This window comes from Heterodontus francisci, chromosome 16 (genome assembly GCF_036365525.1).
Source record: "Heterodontus francisci isolate sHetFra1 chromosome 16, sHetFra1.hap1, whole genome shotgun sequence".
In the NCBI taxonomy this organism is placed as follows: domain Eukaryota; kingdom Metazoa; phylum Chordata; class Chondrichthyes; order Heterodontiformes; family Heterodontidae; genus Heterodontus; species Heterodontus francisci.
This window is the reverse complement of record NC_090386.1, coordinates 54,189,255-54,209,814: the sequence shown is the minus strand read 5'-3', so window position 1 is coordinate 54,209,814 and position 20,560 is coordinate 54,189,255. Positions and strand designations below refer to the sequence as shown.

At 43.1% G+C, this 20,560-nt stretch overlaps 1 protein-coding gene across 1 annotated transcript in view; it reads left to right on the top strand.

Annotated features, from left to right (window-relative positions):
• The window catches only part of slc9a8 (solute carrier family 9 member 8), a 100,430-nt gene that overhangs the window by 42,457 nt on the left and 37,413 nt on the right, over positions 1–20,560 (top strand). Inside the window, exons 5-10 of the mRNA XM_068048204.1 lie at positions 1,371–1,454; positions 4,855–4,956; positions 7,225–7,259; positions 13,902–14,045; positions 14,379–14,517; positions 15,424–15,529. Of these exons, the coding sequence (XP_067904305.1) occupies positions 1,371–1,454; positions 4,855–4,956; positions 7,225–7,259; positions 13,902–14,045; positions 14,379–14,517; positions 15,424–15,529 (610 nt within the window). The remainder of the gene's footprint in view (positions 1–1,370; positions 1,455–4,854; positions 4,957–7,224; positions 7,260–13,901; positions 14,046–14,378; positions 14,518–15,423; positions 15,530–20,560) is intronic.

The window sequence follows — 20,560 nt, the reverse complement described above, 5'->3', positions numbered from 1 at the left end:
GCCATTCGGAAAAAGACCCATTTATCCCTACCCTTTGTTTCCTGTCTGCCAACTAATTTTCTGTCCATCGCAATACACTACCCCCAATCCCATGTGCTTTAATTTTACATGCTAATCGCTTATGTGGGACTTTGTCGAAAGCCTTCTGAAAGTCCAAATAAACCACATACACTGGCTCCCCCTCATCAACTCTACTAGTTACATCCTCAAAGAATTCTAGTAGATTTGCCAAGCATGATTTCCCTTTCGTAAATCCATTGGGGAAACTGGGCCTGTATTCTCTCGAGTTTCGAAGAATGAGAGGTGATCTCATTGAAACCTACAAAATACTTCAGGGGATAGAAAGGGTAGATGCAAGTAAGATATTTCCCCTGGTAGGGGAGTCTAGAACCAGGGGACACAATTTCAAAAGCCACTTAGGAATGGAAGGAGGAGAAATTTCTTTCCTCAGAGGGTTGTGAATCTTTGGAATTCTCTACCACAGAGGGCCGTGGAAGCTCAGTCATTGAGTATGTTTAAAGCAGAGATTAACAGATTTCTAAATACCAATGATGTAAAGGGATATGGGGATAATGTGGGAAAAAGGCATTGAAGTGGATGATCAGCCATGATCATATTGAATGATGGAGCAGGCTCGATGGACTGAATGGCCTATTTCTGCTCCTATGTTCCTATATCTGTTGGAAAGCATAAGTGTAATGAACGACCAGTGCCGTTCGTTTGCTGCTGCCCACAAGGTTTGGGCCAGTGCTCATTTACATTTCCCCTGCCGCTGTTCTGAGATTATTTTGAAATTAAATAAATACTTGACTGTACTTCTGTGACATTTTGAAAAGAGTTGATGCCCCCTCCCTCTAATTAGTGGCTGTGATTAGAACTTTGTAGATATGTTTCGGTATGCATGCATAGTGTTTGTGTTACCGATTAGAGGGTGATATATATGTAATGAAGAAACTGAGTCCTGTTCACTCTGGCTGATCTAAAACAGGTGCTAATAGTCTGCAGTAAAATTGAGAGAATAAGTGACCACTGAAAGGTGGTCAACAAGAACAACTTGCATTTATGTAGTGCCTTTAAAGTAGGAAAAAAAATCCCAAGGTGTGGGGCGGGGTAGTGAAATGAATAGCAAAGAGCTACCTACAGCCATATTCTTACAGCATTTACACTTCCCCTTCCCCTAATCCACTTAGCTTTTGTGAGTGATAAATACAAATATGTTGAAAGAATTCTTTTGAAGTTAGTGGACCAGGAACAAAGTGGATGATCAGTAGATTCTGTTCACCAGAGCTTCCAGTCCTATTCTGCTCTACTTAGACCTGTAGGCCCATTGATCTTGAGCCATTATATTTTTGATTTCCCTTTCTTCACAGGAAGAAGAAATGTTTCGACCAAACATGTTCTTTCTTTTGTTACTTCCACCCATTATATTTGAGTCTGGATACTCATTACACAAGGTAAGTGAAGAATTGTAAAGACATTGTTTGCATGTGGCATTTTATTTTGTAAATATTTATTAAATCAATTTGGAAAAGTTTTTACACAATGTAATTCCTGTATTTTTTACTTAATTTTACAGCAAATTTAATATAGGATGATAATTCTGGGGTGAATGTACTGTGAATGTTTAATATGCAGCCTTAGCTCAATGTGTTCCTGCTTTTTCTCCTAGCCCCCGTATAATTAAATCTGAATCTTGAGCACCACATCTGCTTAACTGTTTCAAATGTAGTGCTTTCAAGAATACAGAAAAGCCTAAATTTTATGATTGCAATTAAGTTTAGTTGCCAGATAAAAACACAGCTCAGGTTTAGGTTTTATTCTGGGCTATGTACTTTTGAATGTTATCCCATGCTTCCTATGAGCAGATTTCATACTTCACAGTTAGAAAGTGCTTGCAAAGATAATACAGCTGGATCTAACAACCGAATTGTGTTGAGTTGGTTACGAAACTTAATGTAATCTTGTACTACTGCCTGAAGCACTTTGGTTCATAGAATATCATTGCACAAATCAGACTTGTACTACCAAAAGTTATTTATTCTTAAATTGTAAACAAAGGTGCATGTGAATTTGTTGCATAAAAAATACAATACATAAGATTTTGTGAAACAATGCACTAAGGGTTCTTTTAATCCTTTTTAAAGTTCTCTGCAGAACTTGGAAATAAACCTCTAGTTTTAAAAGTTCCCTGAAAATGTAGATTCTGGGGTGGTTGCAATTTGGGCTTTACTAACAATTAATTAAAATGGCAGAAAATGATTTTCTGGAGTTTCTTGCTGCAACGTAATCTATTTGGATGAATTGAAATATTACAATCTTGATGTACTAAAATTGTTTATTTCACAAATTCCATAATATAGCCTAGCTCTTCGATTTATAAGCATAATGAGATATGGCCATTCTTACAGCAGAGAAGTTCTCTTTTGACACATATTTTCTTCAGTAGAAAATGTAGTTTTCATGATGGGAACAGTCTAATAAGCACAATTCCTGCAAAGTCATTAAGTTTTCTGTGACTTCCTTATGAGAACATAAAAAGATGCAGTAGTCCATACAGCTCCTCCAGCCTTCTTCGCCATTCACTGAGATCATTGCTGCTATTCTACCTCAACTCCACTCTCCTGTCCTATCCCATATTCCTTGATTCCTTTAGTGTCCAAAAATCTGTGGAATATTTAAACCTGTTTGGAAGTGGAGCTTTTCTTTCTAATAAATGCAGGTTTACTGTTCTTGATTTACAATCTCAATTTCAAAAAGAAAGAAAAAATCTAAGTGACAGGTGGAAGTCCCTAATATTTCTCTAACATTACAGTATAATCTTGTATCACTAGCCAGTAACAACATCACCCAAGAAATATCAATGTAGCAATCCTGGACTCTGAGACTGCACTGGCATGCCTAGCAGCCAATGTTAGTGGGGCTCAAATTGAGGATAATACATTGGGTGAAATATTGCCAACCTGTTTTATTCTACCTTTTCTCTCCAAGTGTAGTGATAGGGCAGCAGGGAACTGGCAGAGTCTTTCTTGGATCAATTTCCCATAGTAGTCTGAAGTTGCATTGAAGAGCCAGCGTAACTTCAGTGGAAAATCCTGAATGTAGTGGTCCAGTTTAGTTTAGTTTAGAGATACAGCACTGAAACAGGCCCTTCGGCCCACCGAGTCTGTGCCGACCATCAACCACCCATTTATACTAATCCTACACTAATCCCATATTCCTATCACATCCCCACCTGTCCCTATATATTTCCCTACCACCTACCTATACTAGGGGCAATTTATAATGGCCAATTAACCTATCAACCTGCAAGTCTTTGGCATGTGGGAGGAAACCGGAGCACCCGGAGGAAACCCACGCAGACACAGGGAGAACTTGCAAACTCCGCACAGGCAGTACCCAGAATTGAACCCGGGTCCCTGGAGTTGTTGAGTAGTTTATGGAAGGTGGAGGATGGGATATTGACAAGGAAGACATTAGAGAAGTCAAGTATGGAGATGGGTTAGGGTTTCAACAGCTCCTTTTCAAAATGTCACAGAAGTACAGTCTAGTATTTAATTTCAAAATTTTCTCAGAGGCAGTCATTGTTACAGAGCTGTTGCTGTTCCCAATGTTCGGTTTGGAAATTGTAGAGAGAGAGCTTGTTGTCATCACGCATCTGGAAGCTTGCCTGGTTTCTGAAGAAGATGTCATTGAGCAATAGATGAGAAGGAGGGAACCCACTTTAGATCCTTGAGCAAAGTTCAAGATGATGAGCCGGGAAGACAACTCATTTGCTAAACATGTGCTGGTACATTTGAACAGGCATGACCAGCAGCATGTGAGGACAATCCCACAGAGATGTATGTAATGGAGAGGCAATGTGAATGATGTGGAAATGGGTATAAAATATTGTGAAGAGCATGAGGAAGGCAAGGGAGTGTGCTACATCATGGTTAAAGTCATAGAGGATATCACTTGTAACTTTAGCCAGATGGTCTTAATACTGTAAGCAAGGCAGAAGCCATGCTAAGGCATTTGAGCAGAAAGACTTGGAGGAATTGGGTGCAGAATTGAGAGGCAATGATGCATTCAATCTGCTTAGAGAGGGAAGGGAAATGTGGTAGTTTTTGTAGAGGATGATGGGTCAAGGTAGACTTATTGAGGAGGGAATGATGGTGATTTTGACAGGAGGAAATGGCTTATAAAATGTGTGTGGGGACCAGGCGGGGTATTTCAATGCTCAGGAGTTGAGTGAAAAGGGATTCAAAGAAGCAGGAGGTGACCACAATCGTTCAATCACTTTTGGACAGTGAAAAAACAAAACTGCATTTTCAGTTGGAAAGGAAACTTGATAATGTAAGAGCATCAGAACAGCAATGCATGTTGGTTTCACAGATCAATTTTTAAATAAGATGTAGACTGTCCTCTCCACACCCCTCCCTCCACACCCCCAGTCAGGCAGATTTGAAAAATGTAATATTAAAGTGTTGGAAATTCATCATAGCAATTGGATGCAATAGTACTTTATGGCTTGAGGTTATAAATAGAAAAATGGAAAGCCCTTCATTTATTTAGCTGCAGTTTGATGTGGGGGATGGGAGAAGTGAAAGAGTAGGAATGGGACAGGATCTGATACTGTGGTGGTACCCACTTTGGAATACCTTGGCAACATTTGCTATCTCGTCTCACTCGATGGCTAGCAATTTGACAAGGTACCAGAGCACTGCGCTGCTCTCTAGATTCTTCTTGCAGAATGAAACACTGCCTGAAGACAAGGGAAAATTGGAAAAGATGTTACTTTGTTTATAAATTATAGAATATACTTTGTCAATTATGTTTTGGTGCAATTTATTTTCTTACTGTTTTCATTTTCAGGGTAACTTCTTCCAAAATATTGGATCCATTACCCTTTTTGCTGTGTTTGGCACAGCAATATCAGCTTTCATTGTGGGTGGTGGCGTGTACTTTCTAGGTAAGGTGAGTGTCGACTACAATATGAACCTTATAACCTTGGTTATATCTTAATTTTTTGTTTGAATTTATGCTTTTAGTAGAAGTTCAGAACATCAACATGAATGCACAGACATGTGCATGCATGCTTACATTTCCCCTGCACTCGGAATTTAGAGAACACTAGAACATGTAACTGCGTATAGCTGGTCTGACCTGAACAGTGGTAAAAAAGAAATATTAATTGTCTCTCACCCTATTTTAACAAATGCATTACTTTGAGTTTGTAGATCCATTATTACTGCTGTAACAAAAAAGTGTACAAGGGGGAATTTCTGATGGTATGTACAGGTAGTGCATGTCTGTGCCCAGCACATGGAGAGGAATGGAAGCTTTATGCCTATCATGTGCCAGAATCATGCTGCTTGTATTTATGGTATCACATGAGGTGCTTGCACTACTGACATACATGGGCTTCATTAAGGCTTTGATAATGCAGCTAGTTTCTTTTAAGTTGTCTCATTGACTTCAACCACTAAATACATTAACTGATAGCTTTTTTTTTTGACCAGGGCTAATGACTTTCTCGTTTCTCCCATGATGAGCAGCAGGAGATAACACTGCACTTTTTCAGTCTGTGTTCCTAAAAGTGCAAGGCCTTACCAGGCATGAGGCTCCTTTCAACAATATCCTGTCTTTATAACTACAGGAATGGCTTCCACTCGGTTAGCGTACAGGCTGCATATAACCATCAGCATTACATCAAACAAATTGATGCTAAATATCCTTGAGGTTATATTTATTCTTTGACAGTCAATAGTGCCACAACGATTTACTGGTATGTCTCTCAGAATCGCAGAATTGTTCCAGCACAGAAGGAGGCCATTGGGCCTAATGTGTCTGCACTGGCTCTCTGAAAGAGCAATTTATCTAGTGCCACCCCCCTTCACCACCTCCCCTGTAGCCCTGCACGTTCTTCCTTTTCAGAAAACAATCCAATTTCCTCTTGAATGCCTCAGTTGAGCCTGCCTCCACTACACTCTTAGGTTGGGCGTTCCAGATCTTAACAACTCGCTGCATGAAAAGGTTTTCCTCATGTCGCCAGTGCTTCTTTTGCCAATTACCCTAAATCTCTGTCCCCTTGTTCTTGATCCTTCCACCAATGGGATCAGTTTTTCCCTATCTCTGCTGTTCAGATAGATATTTTGGAATCATTGGGATATCCTTTTAATCTATTGTTTATAAGTGAAGCAAAGATGCCACTGTTTGGTCAGGTCTGAGAGTATCCTATTGTACATCTCTGCAACACTTTCCAAAGTGATAATGGTGTGCAGTTCAATTATACTTTCAGGAGAGGAGGCACCCTGCTGCTGGTCAAAGAGGAGGATTAGGCAAACCCTGAAAAGGGAAATGGGAATAAATCTGATGTTAGAATGGCATATTGTCGTTACAACAAGGCAGATAAATCCAGCAATGTCCAATTTCAGTTATGAATCAGTCACCTTAGTTCAGTTATTGCTGAATAAATGTTCCCAGTGATATCCTGCAATTTGACCTGTACTATTGTGCCCATCCATTCATCATCTGTAACAGAAATTCTGCACAGTACCTAGTGAAAAAAAGATTGCATTGATATAGCACCTTTCACATCTTCAGGATGTCCCAAAGTGCTTCACAACCAATGTCATACTCCTGAACTGCAGCCACTGTTGTTATGCAGGCAAATGTGGCATCCAATTTACAGGCAGCTAGGTCCCACAAACAACTGTAAGGTAAATGACAAGTTAACCTGATTTTTTGGTGGTTGAGGAAAGAATGCCGGTCAGGACGCTGAGAGAACACGCCTAGTCTTTTTCCAATAGGCCTGTGGAATATTTTATGTCAACCTGAACAGGCCTGCATTTAATGTCCAATCTGAAAGATGCCACTTTCACTGTAATACCATTGAACTGCTGTATTGCTTTAAGTTTTGACCTGGATTATCTGTTGAGGTTGTGCAGTAAAAATTGAGTCAGAAGTAAATGCCATCACTAAGCCAAGTTGATGCTCGTCTCAATCATTCCAGATAGACACTTATTCACAATTTTAATCCCTATCTCACAGCTCTGCTTTATTGGGAATTTAACCTCTTGAAAGCTAAATTTAGCTTAAAAGTCACATTTTAATATAAATCACATCACTATCATACTGTGGCATAATAGTCAGAAAACTTAGGTTTTAAAAAGAGAACATGCTTCTGAATTTAAACTTCTGGTCTTCATTTACTTCCACATTAACACTTTTCTCTCATTTTAGGCTGAAGTTATCTATAAACTCACAGTGACAGACAGGTAATTATTTTGCAAATTATCATTTCTCTAGTTGGACCATTCTGTATTTTGTGAAGTAATGTTTGCAATTGTGAACTTGACATTTTAAATAATTTCCAGGTCCTAATATTGCCTACTTCAGTACTTTTAGAAACAAATGTATTCTGTTAGTAAGATATAACGTTTTGTTTCCAAGAGGTGGGGTGTGAAGATGAGAGTTATTCATTAATCTGAAGATGGTTTTGCAGAAGCCAAAACACATTGGAGAACTCTCTCTCAACTTCTGTTAATTGTTACCTCCTGTGGCTTCATAGCCACAAAGCTTTAAGCATTTCATGAGATAATCCTCACAATATACCAAATTAAAGATTCTGATTATATGAAGATTTATTTTTTTCTTTTGGTTATTCCTCTTCTCCTGAAGACACTGAGTGATACTGAGGTATGATACTACAAGTGCTGGTTGATCTCTCGTAACTTGCCAGAATCCGTTCATATAAGCTAAGATGCTGAGCAGAATCTTATGCGGACTTTGGGGATGGGAACGCAGGCTGGGTTTGGGGGGGGTGGGGGTTGCATTAAATCGGGATGGGAGTCTAACGTCATGACATCCCATCCCAATATTATGCATGGCACAAACTTGGGCAGAGAGCAGACATCGACATGGCGGGCGGGCAATTAAAGTCATGAAGCAATTTTTATTCTCTGTTTTAAATGATTAACTGCGCTCGGGAATCATGAGCTTCAGAGCCTCATCTGGTTGAGGGAAACGACGTGGAGGCAGGAGCTCATTGTTGGCTGCAAAGGGAGGTCATTGGGAGAGGCAGCGTCAACTGCCAGGCAGGGTGGAAAAGGGAGGGAATCAGCATGGTCTGAGGAGTGGAGCCAAAGGAGCCAGCACGGTGGGAGTGCTGGGGGGCAATAAACAAGTGCTACCTCTTCAGAGCTGACAAGTAGGGGGAAGGGGGTGGGGAGTGGCCATTGGCAGTGAAGGCCTTGAACACGGGGAGGCACCACCTATCATGGGCCTCATTCATCCAGGCTTTGGGGACCCTTCTGGAGAGGAGGCGGTAGAGAGTATGAGGGAGGTCCTGGCACCAGCAGCGGCAGCACACGATCTGTGAACCCACAGGAGGGTCAGTGGTGGCCTCCAGACGGTGGAGATGGGTGTAGACGGGAAAGCCAGCAACCTCCTCTGCGCAGAAGAAACTACCCTCCAGAGAGTCCACCAGTTAAGGCTCAACTACCTACAGTAGGGGCGGCACAGTGGTTAGCACCGCAGCCTCACAGCTCCAGGGACCCGGGTTCGATTCTGGGTACTGCCTGTGCGGAGTTTGCAAGTTCTCCCTGTGACTGCGTGGGTTTTCGCCGGGTGCTCCGGTTTCCTCCCACAGCCAAAGACTTGCTGGTGATAGGTAAATTGGCCATTGTAAATTGCCCCTAGTGTAGGTTGGTGGTCGGGAATATGGGATTACTGTAGGGTTAGTATAAATGGGTAGTTGTTGGTCGGCACAGACTCGGTGGGCCGAAGGGCCTGTTTCAGTGCTGTATCTCTAAATAAAAATAAATAAATAAATAAAGATGACTTCACCATTCCAGGGAGGCCATCACTGACCTATGCGCCGTGCTGCAGGATGTGGTTCCCCAGGGGACTTGGTGGAAATCCAGTGCCTGTGGTGCTGAAGGTCACAGTGGCCCTGAACTTCTATGCTTCTGGATCATTCCAGGGATCTACTGGGTACGTGTGAGATCGTAGTCATCGGCACATTCGTGCATCAAGAAGGTCACCGACGCCCTTTTCAGGAGGGCCGGTGACTGTGTGCACTTCTGCACAGATCCCAAGCTGAGGGGTCTATCGGGTTCGGAGCCATCGCCCAGGTGCATGGTGTCATCGACTGCACACCAGCCAGCAGTCTTCTTCAACAGGAAGGGCTTCCATTCCCTCTGCGTGCAACTGGTCCGCAACCACCGTAAACAGATGCTGCAGGTCTGTGCACGCTTCCCGGGAAGTTGCCACGATGCCTACGTTTTGAGGCAGCCTCAGGTGCCAGAGCTTTGCCAGCCACCCACGTGCCTTCAGGGACGGATCCTTGGAGGCAAGGGCTACACATTGAGGCCATAGCCACTGATGTCTGTGAGGAACCCTTGCGTAGATGCAGAGCAGAGGTACAACACATGCCATGGGACAATGTGAGCTACCATTGAAGAGGCCATTGGTCCACTCAAGATGAAATTCAGGTGCCTTGGTCCATCCAGTGGAGCCCTTAAATATGCCCCAGCGAGGGTCTTGCGTATCGTGGTGGTCTGTGCACTGCACAACCTGTCACTGCAGAGGGGTGAGGATAGCAAGGAGCATGCTATCTCATCAGAAGATGATGTAGAGGAGGAAGCTCAGGCTGATAGGAAAGATGCCACGAGATGGGTGCAAGGGAGGCTCAGAATACCCTTATACATTTGCATTTCCTTTAATCCTGACTGCCAGTTGTAGGTTGAGCAATAAAGACTTACCTTTATGCAGCACTGTTGTCTCCTTCCTTCAGGAGTCAATTGGTCAGCGCCCAGGCATGCAGGGCTCAACTGGAAAGGCTTCAGACCTGATCCCTTGCCTCGAGCTCTTGACAGAGGCAGGGTTGAAATGACGTGCCAAAGGCCATTTTAAAGAAGAGAGATCTAGTGCGTTAGAGATAATAAAGATTATTTTCTGACACCAAGCATTACCCCTTCTATTTACATTGCACATTTCACCTGTGAACCCCCATGCGTCTAGGCACTCTTCTTTATTCTTTTGTGTCCATTCTTACGTGGCACTCCCTGTACTGTCAGCTGAAGTGGAGGCAGGCTGCTGGCCTTGCTGCTGCTTGGCTAAGGATGACCTTGGCGGTCGTTCTCTGGATGCCTTAGACCTGGAGGGTCCTGGCATGCTGAAGGCCTCCTGCACAGAAGCAGTACCACCCTCTGTCGTCTGGGATGGAGAAGGATCTGGCATCACTGGCAGAGGCCTACACCAGGAACACTGAGAGGAGCCCCCAGCTGCAGTTGGCAGCCATCCTTCCCTCTTGCAAGGTAGACTTCTGCCTCCCTGCTGACCTGAGAGGGTAGAGGACCTGGTGGTGATTCCAAGTCCTCTGACCCCCTCTCACCTTGCCACTGCTGTTTTTAGCTCATGTTCAAGGCAAGGGTGTGCAGGAGTATTTTGTGGGCAATGAGTGTTCTGCTGGATGTGGCTTTCCAGGAGAGCCACCGATTTCTCAATGGAAAACGCCACTCTGCACCAGTCAGGGACAGTGCAGCACTCGAGGCCTGGATGGATTTCTCCATTGTCTGTGCTTGGGCATGCATGGCCTCTAGTGTCTCTGCCATGTGCTATCTGATGTCTCACTGCAGTTGCAGCATTTCCCATGAGATGCTGGTGACACCAGAGGCATGGCGTGGGCCTGGCCTCCCACAGTCCTTCGACTGTCAGACCTCGGCTGTCTTGGCCTCCGTCAGCTGCTCCGTCACATCTATGCTGTGTCCACCAGATTGTGTGCCCGAATTTAACCACGAGTGCATACTCACTGATGTGGGAGTATCTGTGGCAACGCGGGGAGGGTGCAGGTGTATGAGGTGACGATGCACCCTCTGAGGCTGGAGACCCCTGTAGGCACCGGATGCCTCTTCAGCAGCATAGCTCCAACACTATTGATGCACCCTGTGTCCCATAGTAACGTTACTCACTGTGAGAAGGTACCTCTGTCTCTCTGTCTACAACGTACTGCCCTAACTGCAGCCATGCCAGCTCCACGGCCGCCGCCTCCATCGGGCTCAGGACATGGAGATTTGGCAGTCCACTGCAGGTCTTGGCCCGCTTTCTGCGATTGTGTACTATCTTCTCCTGCAGGCAAAAAGATGAATGTTGGGACAGTGCGTTGCAGATGGAGAGGCAGAGGCACCTTTTTAAATGAGTACGGTCACCATGGGACACAGGGTGCATCAATAAAGATGGAGTTATGCTGCTCAAGAGGCATCGGTGCCTACAGGAGTCTGCAACCTCGGGGTGGTTTGCTATGTGGGGAGGGGAGGCACCTGAACCTTCAATGTCCTCCATGCAGGTCACAGAGAACACCCACAAAGAGACTGTGGGAGAGCTTGCAACCTCTGGGGGAGAGGACAGAGCCTCAGAGGGTGCATCATCACCTCATACACCCGGACCCTCAGCTGCCACAGATACTCCCACATCAGTGAGTATGCACTCACGATTTGATTTGGGCATACAACCTGGTGGACAAGCCTGAAATATATGCTGCTGATAGTCCGTTGGTTATTAATGGGGGCAAGCAGATGCCTCCTGCATGCGGTCCCTTTCCAGGGACCTCGTGAGGGTCTCCAATGACAAAATGCTGCCTTTCAGCGCCCTTTAGCCATGCCCCAGGCAGCTTCTCTGTATGCCTTGACTTTTTGTCCACGTCAGGGTGGGCACTCCCTTGCGAACCAATGCACCCATTGCCTCTGACAAATGCAACTCCCAAGGGCTGAAAGCTTTAGGAGGCATTCCCTTTTGCTGCCAGGATGAGGTCATTGAGCTTCTTGCGGCACTGGATCCAGGTCCTTGATGTGATTCCATGGTTGCTGACCTCCTCCACTATCTACAGCCAGGCTTGCTTCGTCAGGTGCCCAGCTCTCTTCCCATCTCTAGGGAGTAGAATCTTCTGCTTTTCCTTGGTAGCCTGTGAGAGAACCTGGAGGGAGGCATCACTAAAGTGTGGGGTCACCTGTGCTCTTCCTTCTGCGATCGTTCAGCAGCCTTTCTACCCTGATGAAAACCTTTTACTTGACAATGCAACATTGATTGCAAGGCTGGCAACCGTTTAAATATGATGAGAGCTGAGTGAAATCCTCACCACCTTTTGTACATACTTTCTAGTTGGCACTATTGGTTAACTTCTTTCCCTTCTCTAAGGATACTGAGTCCTATTGTATGCAATATTCAGAGTAGCAAACATAATCCAGATCACTGGTCAAAGCTGAGAACGATATATTCCATATGGCTCAGCACATCAAGCTGTGCATTTACCCACTGAGTGAGAAAGGAGATTTCATTAATTAAAATATTTTGAATACTTTTTATTCAGTGCCTTCATAATGGTCAATTAGTGCCTGTTAACTCTTGTGCTTGTACATTCACAAGTAAATTGAGTGAGTTTCATCCTTTAACAGTGGGATCTATTTGATAGATAAATCATGTGAAATGTTTTCCCTAAATTTGTTAGCAACCTCACATGTCTTCAGAGAAATTATCAGCCTTTTCCTATCTTTGAGCATTTGCATCGTTTGGTGAGATCAAGAATATCTACCAGTCCTGGAAGCAATATTTTGTTTGGAAATAAAACTCTACTTAATACGCAATACCATATAGCACAATTACATTTTCTTGGGTTTTAACTAGTCACAATCCATACAAAGTGGCTATGCTCAGTAATAAACATCCTTCAAAAAACATTGCTGAGTGTTTACATAGAACGATGGACATTTTGTGCTGTTCTGCGCCAAGCTGGTTTTGAAATGAAACCTAGTCAACACCATGGTTATTGTAATAGTTCCATAGAATTCATCTGTACCTAAAGGTGAAGGGAAAAATGTTCAGTAACCTGCTGTATCTTAGTTGGTGGAACTGGTGTCTCTGAATCAGAAATTTTGAACAACACAGATGAGTAAGAACCAAGTTGCAACCCAACATTGCTGCTTGTATATGAGTAAATGAACATGCGTCTTGTAGGTTAGCTATGCGTAAGCTTGCTTTGTACGGTCGGCTTTCCAAGTGGTCAAATGACTGCCATTGCAGTTTTAAGTCACTGCAATCAAATTGCCCTGCAGCAGTATGAATATGCATGTTACGCTTGGAGAGAACTGTTTTCTAAGCCCCAATCAAGTTGTGGCAGATGATGGAAAAATGTGTGCGCTTTGTCCATTTACTCGCTATAATCCAGTGCTGGCTAACCTCTCCTTGGCAGACTTGCTAAGGCTTGTAAACCATTTCCTCATCGGTCTCCAGCTCCCCTGGATGTTTGAATGTATATTTACTCTGACCATTATCTCCTGTCGAGCAGAAACACACTTCTTCTGAGAGGATGGTGCACTGGATTGACAAAGTGGGCAATCTTTCTTTCCAGGACCTGTTCAAAGGGTACCTCAAACCTGCATCCAACATGAGCCCGATTCCCTTCTGGCAGCCTTTCCCCCTCTCTGCCCAGCAACAATTAATTCTGAGTTGTAGCAGCATGCTATTTCCCTCAACAGTGAGCTGTCACAGATAGGCTCACTCTAGTCTGGAAAGTTGTCTTAAATATATAACTAGCCAATCTCAGGAAGTCTTGAAAGATTGGCCAGCAGGATTTTGAATAGCATATGCTCTAATGCCATGACTCAAATATTTCCAAAATATGCTATCAGATTATCGCAATATCTCCACATGTGTAGAACCCTCTGCCACAGTTTGAAAATGAAATGGCATCTTTCAATTTTGTTTCTGTACTGAAAAAATAAGCTGTCATTCAAAGCTGTCACATTCACAATTTTTAGAATAAATATTTCTCGTGTAAAAAAAATCTTGAACAAATAATGGATGATGCTTGAAGTTCTTTTATTGTTTCTTATCTGTGCTATTGTACTGTTTATATTTTGCAGTTTTGCTTTTGGTTCCCTAATATCTGCTGTTGACCCGGTAGCTACGATTGCCATTTTTAATGCTCTGAATGTGGATCCTGTTCTAAACATGCTGGTATTTGGAGAGAGCATCCTTAATGATGCAGTTTCTATAGTCCTTACAAAGTAAGCTTTTATTTCCTCTCCCTCCATTTGTATACCCCTCTTATAGTGTGTTGAATGTATGTGTCATTTTATTTAGCAGTTGAGTTGTTACTAAATATGCAACATACTTCTAGCAGATACTTAGAGAACATTAATTGTCAGATAATTTCGCAATCTGATTCGTGCGGTCTCTGCTTATTTCCATAATACTTGTTTCTGTTAATTCTGGTCTCTAGTTTCTATTTTACATGCCATATTTGCCAGAATTGATTTCAAATGTAATACACAAAACGTTGCAAATAATGAATCATATCACATTGTTTTAATAGTGTATGTTCAAATGCTGTATTCTAGCACGGCAGAAGGCTTAGCCAGAGAGAATGCATCTGATGTGAGTGGATGGAAAACTTTCCTACAGGCACTGGGCTACTTCCTCAAGATGTTTTTTGGATCAGCAGCACTCGGAACACTCACTGGTCTCATCTCTGCATTGATATCTTTTTTTTGTTTGGGAATATTAATATTCTAGTTGATGAATACTAGACTTTCAAGAATCTAATAATTAAAAAAAATTAATAGAAATGACTTGATAAGAGATGAACATGTATACTGAACGTTCTTGCCAAACTAACTGAAGCAACACCTTGTATCTACAGAATCCCAAAAAACAATACTATCCTCTTGACCTATCATTAAAATATTTTTTTTAGTCAGACAATACTATAAATAATTGTTGTAAGCTCTCCATATGGCTCAATAGGGACACACTAGGTGAAAGCTCAAATTTCATTTATCTGCTATTGTATGGCACCGAGATCTGTATATTCTATAATGGTATGTTTTTCCTACCATACCAGAGGTTGTATTGAAGAACAGGACAGACTGCTATGATATTTTGAACACCTAGGCTTTGAACTTGTACCATGGGATGCTGGCATATGATCACTTAAGATGTTTGTCTGAAGGCTGTTTTAGTGAAGACTTTAACCCATTAAAATAAGTAAATTAACACTTCCTCTAAAATATTAGAAATTTTAAGCATTCATACTATCACAAAAGTTCAGACTCCTGGTATTTACATAACTACTCTGGTTACATCAGTCATCTAATCTTGCATATTTAGGCTGTCTGTATATACAGCATCAGTATTTCATACGATCAAAGTAAGTAGTAACAGCTTTGTCAATAGAATTTTGAAAGCAGTATGAACCCAGCCAGCTGTCCCCACCACCCACCCCCCCCCCCCCCCACCCCCCAATCAAAGGAAAATCAGTCTTGGGTTTGGATTTCAGATTTGCTAAACTGGGAACTGAACACAATTCATGAGATGAAATTGCTTGTTTATATGTGTGTACCTGAATAAGTGAGCCTTTGCTTTTCTTAATATTTAAGTATTTACCTGTTAAAGCACATAGACCTCAGGAAGACTCCATCACTAGAGTTTGGGATGATGATAATCTTTGCCTACCTTCCTTATGGACTTGCAGAGGGTATAAAGTTGTCTGGTAAGTATTTTTATTAAATTGGTTATAAAGAGTGATCCTTTGATCTTTGCCCTAATTTACATAATTGGGAGGATGTAGGTTTGTTTGAAGAGAGTCACAGAGCACTCTGCCCAGACCCCTCATGATTTTGAATATCTCTATCAAATCTCCTCTCGGCCTTCCTTTAAGTAATGGTAACAAAGCCTGTCGCAACTATTAAAGCACTGGCATAAAGGATTTCAAATACTGAAACATGCAGATTGACTTGTGTTCATTTACTGCTGTTTAAAATCATCTGAATATGCCAATTATGTTAAAATGGTTAAAAGTATCTTAACTGACTTCCTCAAGGATCTGTATTGAGTTAGTTAAAAGCAGCCTGGGCAGCAGTAAGGATGTTGCAATTGACCTCAGCACCGTTTACTTAGGGCAGGAGAATTACCCAGAATTATTCTTCCTGATTGCTATCCTTGGACCCCTGTTGGTAGTGCACATATACAAGCAGTAGGTGAGGACTGGGTTAGGCTGCATAGCAATGAAAGAGCCTGCCAACTCTGCAAATGTTTACACATGAACCTTGCTGTCATGAAAACATGCTATGTCAAATTATTTTTTTTTAATACACTGGCTGGAAACCTGCTTATTAAACTGGTGGAGACGAACTACTCAAACCTTGCAAGCTTTGAATTCTGCCTGCTGATTCTGATCACCGAGGCATATTCCCTGCAGCTGTCTGTTCAGTGGTTTAATTGATCTGTGTTTGATTGTGTTATTCTGTTCACCGATCGATACTAACTGCGCTTAATTACTTAAGCCTGAGGGTAGAGCTATATAGAGTTTGAGGAGGTTCCAGAAAGAACAGACTGTGACCCCCTTGAAGGAAATGAGCTGTCTTGCTGTCTCCCGGAGAACCACCGAATCAGCCATCCACATCTTCAAACTGGAAGCCTCAGGACCACCGAAGGAAAGTTGCATAACCATCGAATTTGGGCTGAAGGCAGCAAAGTCACCAACCCCCACAGACTATATATCCCTTTTATTTCTCTGGATTCTAATTCGACCAATCTATCCTTCCCCACTCTAACCTATTTTTGTGTGTGCGTGTGTGTAAGTTGGAGCATAGTTTTATTTTACTTAGATGGGTTTAAGTACAATAAAGCTAACCTGTTTACTTGTTAAACTCAAAAAAAAACCTGTCCGATTGGTTCTTTTTATGATCATATGCATCAACAATTAAATGCTCACTGAATTGGCAAGTATATCCACTTCAAAAAAGAAATAAAGCTGTTATGATCAAATAGGGAGAGGGAAAAGAGAGGAGCCTTCGACCCCTCCTCACCTGATTGTAACACTTGGCCATTTGAGTGACATACCAAAGAACAATTTGAGCTTGTGAAATAATAACCCAATGATGAGTCGAGTCTGAAGGGAGGGGACAAATTAACATTGAACGAAGTACTCTTCCTGCTGAGCAAGAAACTCTCAACCTGAGAATTGGACAGTAAATTCACTGACTGTTGAAGTAGCTGTTCCTTTTCTTAGGATGAGAGATGAAAGTTTTTTTTTAAAATATGGGCCACTGAGCTGTTGGCATCAGTTTGTAACCACTCCAGTAGTGAGATTGTTGGAGCCAGAAGCGCAAAATATCCATTATGTCTAGATGCAAAATTGGAACCTTGAGGAGCAGCTTTCCTCTGACCAATGATGTCTCTGCAATCAACCAAGTAAGTACTTGCTGGCTGCTGGCATAAATGAACATGCAAATACATAAATGTATGTATTATCACAACCAACACAATGTTGGGCTAATAGTTTAAAATTCTCAGAATCTTGCCTTTTTGAACTTACAACTTTACTGGGTGCATGTTGAACCCAAATCACATTGAGCTGACCCACACCATTCTTTGCTGTTTTTGCTCAGGGAAGGTTTTCTTGCCCATATTTGTCGATACCACGAGACTTAGTGGAGTCCAGAGTCAATGTTGAGGGCTGCCTGGGCTGCTACTCACTTTGCCACTACCTCTGCTGGGTCTGTGCTATCGGTGAAAGAGAATACCCCAAGGCACTTTTTTTATTCGTTCTTGGGATGTGAGGGTTGTTAAACAGGCAGATATCCATTCACCAAAATGAGGAAGCTGATGACGGTCTCTGATCCACAACTGTTTTATTGTCAATTCATGGTTCAGTCCAAATACCAGTTCCCATTCTTCCCCTTTGGACTAACTCTCTGTCCAGAGGCAACTCCCCCACTGGCCAAAAACCTAGGCCTTAATGCAAAACTATAATGAGCATCACCTGTTCTTTATTAAGTGAAATGAGTCCTGTTTAATTAAAGGGACCAGCATTTTCAATATTATCTAGGGTTGCCAACAAGGCCAACATTCATTGCCCATCCCTAATTGCCGTTGAGCAGGTGATGGTGAGCTGCTGTCCCACCCCCAACCACCCCCTGAACCGCAACAGTCCATTTGGTGTAGATACACCCACAGTGCTGTTAGGGAAGGGAGTTCCAGGATTGCGACCCAACGACTATGAAGGAACGGCAATATAGTGCCAAGTCAGGATGGTGTGTAACCTGGAGGGGAGCTTGCAGGTGGTGATGTTCCCATGCGTCTGCTGTCCTTGTTCTTCTAGGTGATAGAGGTCGAGGTTTGGAAGGTGCTGTTGAAGGAGCCTTGGTGAAATACTGTAATGCATCTTGTAGATGGGATGCAGTGCTGCCACTGTGCATCAGTGGTGGAGGAAGTGAATGTTTAAGGTGGTGATTGGGGTGTCGATCAAGTGGGCTGCTTTGTCTTGGATGGTGTGAAGCTTGTGTGTTGTTGGAGTTGTACGCGTCTAGGCAAGTGGAGAGTATTCCATCACACTCCTGACTTGTGACTTGTGGTCAGGCTTTGGGAGTCGAGAGGTAAGTTACTTGGTGCAGAATTCCCAGCTTCTGACCTGCTCTTGTTGCCACAGTAATTATGTGGCTGGTCCAGTCAGTTTCTGGTCAATGGTAACCCCCATGATGTTGATGGTAAAGGATTCAACAATGGTAATGCCACTGAATATCAAGGAGATGTGGTTAGATTCTCTCTTGTTGAAGATGGTCATTGCCTGCCACTTCTGTGGCGTGTATGTAACTTGCCGTTTATCAGCTCAAGTCTGAATGTTGTCCAGGTCTTGCTGTGTGCGGGCATGGACTGGTTCAGTATCAGGAGTTGCAAATGGTACTGAGCACTATGCAGTCATCAGCAATGTTACGACCAGGTGGGAAAGGGGTCTAGGGGTTCCCTCAGCCTTTGCCTGGTTTGGTTGTAACAGGGTTTAATTTTTATAACACTGTTTTAAGCTTCCCCTCAGTGAATCCTTATTCATTGCTCTCATTGTAATGGCAAAGAAATCAACCAGACAGGTTTTCTTATATTTAAGCAAGAAAGGTGTAAGTTGATTAACCTTAAAACTCTAATTCGGTTAGAACTACTAGAAATACGTGGCACGACCACGCTAGCATGCATATGCGATAAACACGGACGCAAATAGAGACCAAGGAGGAGAAAGAAGGAGTAAGGTTTAAAGTAATATCTGGAGTTCAGTTACTAGCTTTTGGGTTTGAGGTAAAGTCTTGGATTGCAGTTGTCTTGCAGTTCCCGTTGGGGCCCAGTGCACATTTTCAAACTTGTTTAGCTGCAGGAATCTTCTTTCTTAAGGTTTAAGTGGCTTCTGTGGGTGCCAGGAAATTCATGAGCGAGGGAGAGACCTTCCTTCTCTGTTGTCTTCAAATTGCAGTCTCTTTTCCAACAGTTCTGTGAGCACAATTCAAAATTCCAAGCTGGCCAGCAGGTTAGTCATGTGACTAATCTCTTATTTGGAGCAAAGTGATTATTGACAATGCAGCCAGCAGCGGACATCATCAGACTGTGCCAATCTGTGCACATGCGCAGACAGGCTCCTGCTCTCTGCTCTCAATGCATTCTGCATTGCCAACACTGGTTGGCGCATGCACAGATGACGTCACCGCGTAACGCGGGCCGAGAGCAGGAGTGGGGGAAGTGGGGAGAGTGCAGGGGGATGGGGGTAGTAGGGAGGGGAAGCGGGCCCCCCCAAAGAAAATACCTCTGAGGAGTAGAATGTTGAAGAGACACTCCATCACTCCCCTGGATTAGACACTGAGTTAGAGCTGTGTCCATGTTGTGAAACACAATGCATTATTATGCCCTGGATACAAGTGAAGCCAGCCACTGCTGCAAATCTCAGCGCTCTCATTTTGTTGGCAACCATTGCAAAGTTTATGGCTTGCTGTGGAAAGGAGAGCATTGGTGACGTAGGTGATGACCCCTGTAGCAGGCTGGAAAGAGTCTGTGGGTTAAAGTAATGGCATTGACAACTACTGGCAAACCAGCCCGCTGGTCCAGCAGGCAGCAGCAGATAATTCCGCAACAGGCTGTGGAGGTCAACAACAGACTGCATGGTGAAGTACAGGCTGCTCCTGCATTGCTCCTCAGAAATATTGACAAAAATAAGTTTTAATGCCAAAGTTTTATTCAATGGGTTTGCTACTGCATGGGATTTCTGACCTGCCGTACTGGAATCATGTCAGAGTCCGAATCATGTCGTCGTACCTAGAGTTGAATTTATTCTTGAGGCACTCGACTATCTCTGGATGCATGCCTGATCCAAGTCAGCTCCGGAATAAAGATGGCATGTGGCAGGTTTCCAGCAGGAATGGGAAGTAAGTCAGTTTTCGCTATTTTAACCACTTACCCGTTCCATTCCTACGAGGCAGATTGGATTAGAATCAGAGCCTTGGGTTTGCAAAAAAAAACTCTACCTCCCATCTCTTGTTCTTTTCTTCCCACTTCCTGTTAAGTTTCTTAGAATCTTTTCTGCTGCCTCATTACCTACAAATCTAAACCTTCTTTACCCTTCTAAGCGGGTTATTTCAGATTTCCAGCATCCGCAGTATTTTGCTTTTATTTCGTTCTAATCTCCTTACTGCTCCCTACATCTGCCAAATTAGTTGAAACCCTACTCTGTAGCTCTCGGTTACCTGTTGCATATGCATCACGG